Source organism: Miscanthus floridulus, unplaced genomic scaffold (assembly GCF_019320115.1).
Source record: "Miscanthus floridulus cultivar M001 unplaced genomic scaffold, ASM1932011v1 os_1819_2, whole genome shotgun sequence".
NCBI classification, from domain to species: Eukaryota; Viridiplantae; Streptophyta; class Magnoliopsida; order Poales; family Poaceae; genus Miscanthus; species Miscanthus floridulus.
In genome coordinates this window covers 44,497-51,844 of record NW_027097933.1, presented here as the reverse complement: position 1 = coordinate 51,844, position 7,348 = coordinate 44,497, and the positions used below count along the sequence as shown (strand labels likewise).

At 46.7% G+C, this 7,348-nt stretch overlaps 1 protein-coding gene across 1 annotated transcript; it reads right to left on the bottom strand.

Annotated features, from left to right (window-relative positions):
* Positions 1–1,010: 1,010 nt before the first annotated feature.
* Positions 1,011–5,703, bottom strand: LOC136534337 (uncharacterized). Its single transcript, XM_066526793.1, has 5 exons — positions 5,341–5,703; positions 2,792–5,028; positions 2,313–2,445; positions 2,078–2,237; positions 1,011–1,222 (listed from the first exon to the last, which is right to left on the bottom strand). The coding sequence occupies exons 1-5, from the start codon at positions 5,701–5,703 to the stop codon at positions 1,011–1,013; spliced, it is 3,105 nt and encodes a 1,034-aa protein (XP_066382890.1).
* Between the last annotated feature and the right edge of the window lie 1,645 nt (positions 5,704–7,348).

Below are 7,348 nucleotides of genomic sequence, written 5' to 3'. Positions count from 1 at the left end.
TTACAAATCATTTTGGACGCACCCGATGGAACTCCTAGGTGATGTGGGTCATGTGGAATCTCACTTCTTTCTGTTTGGAGACAGTGTTAATGTCGGTGCAAGATAGGTGCATGGTTTGCGCTAGACGTACCATAGGGTCAACTGGAAGCTCGTTTCGGCCTTTCGGACATGGTGCTAATCTTGACGCAAGGTAGGTGCACGGTTTGCATCAAACATACCATTGGGCCGGAAATCATTTTGGACGCACCCGATGGAACTCCTTGGTGACGTGGGTCATATGGAATCTCACTTCATTCCATTTGGAGACAGTGTTAGTGTCAGTGCAAGTAAGGTGCATGGTTTGCGCTAGATGTACCATAGGCTTACAAATCATTTTGGACGCAACCGATGGAACTCCTAGGTGACGTGCATCATGTGGAATATCATTTCTTTCCATTTGGAGACAGTGTTTGATAGAGCTGGAGTGCCCGATCCTTCGGTGAGTGGAGGATAACTACGATTTGGTGGGTGTCGACCCTCGTGATCCGACTAAGACGAACAAGTCCATGGCGCCTTAGCAATCGCTGAACCAACTCCCGATGGTTATTGACCTTGCTGGTGCTAGATCAACCTGATCACGAAGATCAATTCCTGCTGGCAATCGAAGAACAAGCAAGAATTTAAGGCGAGCAACCCTGAATATTACTCGAAGGTGGGGTTCTGAATTACACGAAGACGAAGCTTCGGTAAGTAGCAATGGCTAACTTAAGCAAAACAAAACCCAAGCCAAAGAGGGGGCGCAGCCCCTGGCTAAATAGGGGGAGGAGGGAGGAAGGAGGACGCCCAGCTTGCCCACAAGGCAGGGAATAGGCGCCCAAACAGCCACACACCATCTCCTTGATCCCCTTTCCTGATTTAGGTGGCGCAGCACCTTCCTGGTTATTTCTTGACAAAACTAAAAACACATAGGTGGCGCAGCACCTAGACATTATTCTGGGCAGGTTCATCATGAGCATAGATGGCGCATGCACTTAGGAAACTTCTGGTCCTTCATTCTTCAAAATCATCACGAAGTTTAATTCACGTGCATGAGCTCGAGTGAGTGGTCCTGGTGGCGCCTGTGCTGGTTCAGTTGGAGTAGCCATTCCCGTGTCGGGGTTGATGTCCTCATCATCCTCCCCTTCTTGAATCGAAGTCGTCCTCGATGGCAGCTCCTCAGCCTCGCCCGCATATGGTTTCAAATCTGCAACATTAAAACTAGAGGAAACACTATAGTCTGCAGGCAGGTCAAGTATATAAGCATTATCATTGATTTTCTTTAACACCTTGAAGGGACCAGCAGCACGGGGCATCAGCTTAGACCTGTGTAAACTAGGAAAGCGATCCTTGCGCAAATGCAACTAAACCAAGTCACCAGGTTCAAAAGTAACAAGTTTACGTCCTTTACTACCAACAGCCTGATTTTTAGCATTAGTGTGCGCAATGTTCTGCTGTGTTTGCTCATGGATGTCCAACATTTGTTTAACACATGCAACAGCATCGACATGTGGGGCGTCCATAGGGTCAAAGGACAGCAAGTCAATTGGCGCCCGTGGAATGTAACCATAGACAACCTGAAAAGGGCACATTTTCGTGGAGGAATGTGTAGCATGATTGTAAGCAAACTCGACATGGGGCAAACAATCCTCCCAAAGTTTTAGATTCTTGTCTAACACAGCCCTAAGCATGGTAGATAAGGTTCTGTTCACAACCTCAGTTTGCCCATCTGTTTGTGGGTGACAAGTGGTGCTGAAAAGCAATTTAGTTCCTAGTTTATTCCAAAGAGATCTCCAAAAATGACTTAGGAACTTAGCATCGCGATCTGAGACTATTGTATTTGGAACACCATGTCAACGAATAATCTCGCGAAAGAACAACTCAGCAACGCTGCTAGCATCATCAGTTTTATGACATGGTATGAAGTGAGCCATTTTAGAGAATCGATCAACAACCACAAAGATACTATCCCTCTCCTTCTTAGTTCGAGGTAAGCCCAAAACAAAATCCATAGAAATATCTAGCCAAGGAGAAGTAGGGACAGGTAACGGCATATACAAACCGTGGTTGTTCAGGTGTGACTTAGCTTTCTGGCACGTGGTGCAGCGTGCAACAAAACGCTCCACGTTGTGGCGCATCTGGGGCCAAAAGAAGTGCGCGGCCAAAATCTCTTGTGTCTTGTAAACGCCAAAGTGTCCCATGAGGCCGCCACCATGCGCTTCCTGCAACAGTAAAAGATGAACCGAGCTTGCGGGAATACATAGCTTGTTAGCACGGAACAAAAACCCATCGGTTACATGGAATTTACCCCATGGTTTACCATCCTTGCAATGCAGCATGATGTCCTTAAAGCTAGGATCATCGGCGTATTGTTCTTTCACAGTTTGTAAACCAAAAATTTTAAAGTCTAACTGGATCAGCATGGTGTATCTACACGACAAAGCATCAGCAATAATGTTGTCTTTCCCGTTCTTGTGTTTGATGATGTAAGGAAAAGACTATGAATTTGACCCACTTAGCATGCCGATGGTTCAGATTAGTTTGGCTACGAATATGTTTTAATGCCTCATGATCAGAATGAATTATAAATTCGCGAGGCCAAAGATAGTGCTGCCATGTTTGAAGTGTGCGAACCAAAGCAAAAAGCTCCTTATCATAAGTTGAATAATTCAGACTAGCACCGCTTAATTTTTCACTAAAGTAAGCAACTGGCTTGCCCTCTTGCAGCAAAACACCGCCTAAGCCAATACCACTAGCATCGCATTCAAGTTCAAACATCTTATTGAAATCAGGTAGCTGTAGTAAGGGGGCATGTGTCAACTTATCTTTTAGAATGGTGAATGCCTCGTCCTGTGCCGCACCCCAGGAGAAAGGAACGCCCTTCTTGGTGAGTTCATGCAACGGGGCGGCAATGGAGCTGAAGTCACGCACGAACCGTCGATAGAAACCTGCAAGCCCAAGAAAACTCCGAATCTGCGTAACCGTCGTCGGCATGGGCCAGCTCTGGATGCCGTCAATCTTGCTGCTGTCCACTTCAATGCCCTGCGGAGTAACAACATAGCCAAGAAACGAAACACGTTGTGTGCAGAAGTCGCACTTGTCCAAGTTACCAAACAAGCGGGCAGCGCGCAAAGCATCAAAAACAGCATGCAAATGTTCCAAATGCTCTTTCGTAGACTTGCTGTAAACATCAAAATAAACAACCACAAACAATCCTATGAAAGGCCTCAAAACTTCATTCATTAAGCGCATAAATGTGCTGGGAGCATTAGTCAATCCAAACGGCATAACTAACCATTCATATAAGCCAAATTTTGTTTGAAAAGCCGTTTTCCATTCATCCCCAAGTTTCATCCGAATCTGATGGTACCCGCTACACAAATCTACCTTGGAGAATATAACAGCACCGCTAAGCTCGTCAAGCATATCATCAAGGCGAGGTATAGGATAACGATAACGAATTGTGATATTGTTAATCGCTCGACAATCTACACACATGCGCCAGGTACCATCTTTCTTTGGGACAAGTAGTACAGGAACAGAGCAAGGGCTAAGAGACTCACGAATGTAGCCCTTATCAAGTAGCGCTTGGACTTGGCGCTGAATCTCCTTTGTCTCATCGGGATTGGTACGGTACGGGGCGCGGTTGGGAAGCTGGGCGCCCGGGATGAGGTCGATCTGGTGCTCAATGCCACAAATGGGAGGAAGACCTGGCGGTAATTCCTTCGGAAACACATCGGCAAAGTCCTGCAAAAGCTTAGTAACAGCAGGGGGTATATCCAAAGATGGTGCATCATCGAGTGAAACCAGCACATGAGAACATACAAGCGCATAGCAAGGCATATTAGCAACATGTAGTTCATCAAAATCAGCACGTGTAGCAAGTAAAACAGGAGCATGTAGCTTAATCTCTTTAGACGTGGCTGGTTGTTGTTGGCATTGTTTTAATGCTTTAGTAGCCCGAGCAATGTCATCTTTCACAATCTGTTCAGGGGTCATTGGATGAAGAATAATTTTCTTGCCCTTAAACAGTAATGAATAATGATTTGTGCGACCATGATGTAAACAATCAGTATCATATTGCCAGGGCCTACCAAGCAACAACGAACATGCCTCCATAGGAACAACATCGCAATCAGTATAATCAGAATAAGATCCCATGGAGAAGTGAACACGTACCGAGCGTGTTACCTTGAGTTTGCCACCCTGGTTGAGCCATTGAATGTGGTAGGGATGTGGATGTGGACGCGTTTGGAGAGACAACTTCTCCACCAGATCTGAACTTGCCAAATTGTTGCAACTACCGCCGTCAATGATGATGCGAATGGATCGTTCTTGCACAACGCCTTTGGTGTGGAACAAAGTGTGGTGCTGGTTCTGCTCAGGCTGTGCAACCTGTGTACTGAGGACTCGCTGCACAACAAGACTCTCATACTTGTCAGCGTCAGTGGCAGCCACGTGTTCTTCCGCATGTCCTGAAACTTCAGCAGCAAGCATAGCATATATAGTTTCATCGGAATCACTAGCGGAAGAATACTCACCATCGTCACGTATAATCAACGTACGCTTGTTGGGGCAGTCCCGTATCACATGCCCATAACCTTTGCAACGATGGCATTGAATGTCCTTTGTGCGGCTAGTGGAAGAGGAGGCGCCCTTATTAGCTGAAAGGGCCGCTGGAGGTGGAGCTGCTGCCTTGTCACGTGACATACTGCTATGTGGGGAGGGCGCCGTAGGGGCTGAAGGGGTCAAAGTAGTGCGACCTGCAAAAGAGTTAGAATGGGTCCTTGCTCGTCGTCCCTGCACTTCATGTTCAGCTTTGCAAGCAAATGCAAACAAAGTAGTAATATCATCATAGTGCTTATAATCAAGAATATCCTGAATTTCACGGTTCAAACCACCACAAAATCGTGCCATCGCAGCATCATTAGTCTCAACTAAACCACAACGAATCATGCCGGTTTGCAACTCCTGATAATACTCTTCTACAGATTTGGTTCCTTGCTGAAAACGCTGCATTTTATTAAGCAAGTCTCGTGCATAATAGGAAGGAACAAATCGGTGTCGCATGACAGTTTTTAATTGCTCCCAAGTTGTGGGAATGTTATTAGGGTGTTTGCTGCGATGCTCACGCCACCAAATGGATGCGAAATCTGTAAACTCACTAGTAGCAGCCCTAACTTGATATTGTGCAGGAACATCATGACAATGAAATTTCTGATCTACCGCAAGTTCCCAATCAAGATACGCACCCGGATCATATTTGCCATTAAATGAAGGAATCGTGAACTTAATCTTAGTAAATGAGTCGTTTCGATTACGTACCACGCGCTCACCACGGCGGTTGCGATGGCGCCCTCCATGGCGGTCCAGGTCGTCGATCTCGGTATCGCCACCATAATCAAATTCCGCACGTTGATCAGCAAGTTGTTGTACCAACTCATCAAGGCGTGTAGTGAGCGTGGCATGGCTGGTGGCGTGGGCAGCTTGTGCTTGCTGCATCTCCGTGAGCATAGCATTTGTGGCCATTTGAGCATCCTGAAATTGACCCACTTGCTCATTGGCAATCCTAATCTCCTCTGCCAAGCCCTCCACATGCTCGTTCATCTTGCGATTGAAGTGGTGAATAATGCCTTTAGTGCGTGGGGACTGAGGCATGGCGTCCTGATCAGCTGGCTCCCCTGTCATTGTTAGTGGAAAAACAACGAACACGAAAACAAGTATGTGCCCTAAAGCCTATAGGATATGGTGCTGATCAAGGCACTCAAACTAAAGCTGTTATCAAACTCTTACCCGTTCTTACCAAGCTCGCAGGGGTGACTTGCAACCAGCGGTACAACCTTCCAAAGATTGAATGGAGCGATTGCCAGAGGACACAGAGCTTGATCGCTGTAGAAAATTTGTGGAGTTCTGGGAAGGCTGCACTCAATTGCAAGGGTTAGCACAATCAAACAGCAATGCAAGGTTGAATAATAGTGTTAAACACGTCGCTATGTTGCTAGAAACAAGTGGAAACGTGCAAAGGCAGCAAAGGTGGTGGCGCCCATGGGGGGAGACACCCTGGTGTGTTCCTGTCCAGAGAGGAAGACCAGCGCCCAAATCAGGGTGGCTCACAATAGCCAGAATTCTTCTTTCCAAAACTTGACAATCTGAAATAAGGAAGAATATTGCACCAAATCCCAAAACAGGGAAAGGGGGTGGCGCCCAACAGGGGAAAAGACCTGCCCCCCAATTGTAATTCTGTTGCCTTGTATGGTGCGGCTTTTCCTTTCCTTCTTTTTCGTTTTTTGTTTAATATATTGGCACCTTGCCTTTTTTTGTTTTGAATAGATTGGCACCTTGCCTTTTTTTCTTTTCTGGATACTTTCCCTTTGGCGCACAACAAAACTTGCCGTAACCGAACCGAGGCAAACTTTCCAAAACGTGGCAGGGGGGCGCAACAGGGAGGGGAAAAATGGTGAAAAGAGCGGCATGGTGGTGGTGGACAGAAAAGACGGTGAAAACAACGGCGATGAACACAAAGTGACCAGCAACTATTGACGCGAAAGCACACAAATTCAACAACGCAAATTACTGAATGAAATGTGCAAGGCTCAAAAGGTGCTAGGACAAAGGTCGAACCTGAGTGTTGTTTGGTTTTGTGGACGATAGGATGATGAACAAACTGCGAAGCTAAAGGATAAACTCGATAAAACTCACCGATCAACCTGAATTTTGATACCACTTGATAGAGCTGGAGTGCCCGATCCTTCGGTGAGTGGAGGATAACTACGATTTGGTGGGTGTCGACCCTCGCGATCCGACTACGACGAACAAGTCCGTGGCGCCTTAGCAATCGCTGAACCAACTCCCGATGGTTATTGACCTTGCTGGTGCTAGATCAACCTGACCACGAAGATCAATTCCTGCTGGCAATCGAAGAACAAGCAAGAATTTGAGGCGAGCAACCCTGAATATTACTCGAAGGTGGGGTTCTGAATTACACGAAGACGAAGCTTCGGTAAGTAGCCATGGCTAACTTAAGCAAAACAAAACCCAAGCCAAAGAGGGGGCGCAGCCCCTAGCTAAATAGGGGGAGGAGGGAGGAAGGAGGACACCCAGCCTGCCCACAAGGTAGGGAATAGGCGCCCAAACAGCCACACACCATCTCCTTGATCCCCTTTCCTGATTTAGGTGGCGCAGCACCTTCCTGGTTATTTCTTGACAAAACTAAAAACACATAGGTGGCGCAGCACCTAGACATTATTCTGGGCAGGTTCATCATGAGCATAGATGGCGCATGCACTTAGGAAACTTCTGGTCCTTCATTCTTCAAAATCATCACGAAGTTTAA

Bases quoted from the DNA above. Each gene is read 5' to 3' on its own strand.
- LOC136534337 (XM_066526793.1), bottom strand. From the start codon at position 5,703: ATGACAGGGGAGCCAGCTGATCAGGACGCCATGCCTCAGTCCCCACGC. The intron at 5,029-5,340 runs GTACGTAATCGA...AATAAAATGCAG, and splicing joins ACCGCCGTGGTGAGCGCGTG to CGTTTTCAGCAAGGAACCAA. The intron at 2,238-2,312 runs GTAACCGATGGG...TTACTGTTGCAG, and splicing joins AACCATGGGGTAAATTCCAT to GAAGCGCATGGTGGCGGCCT.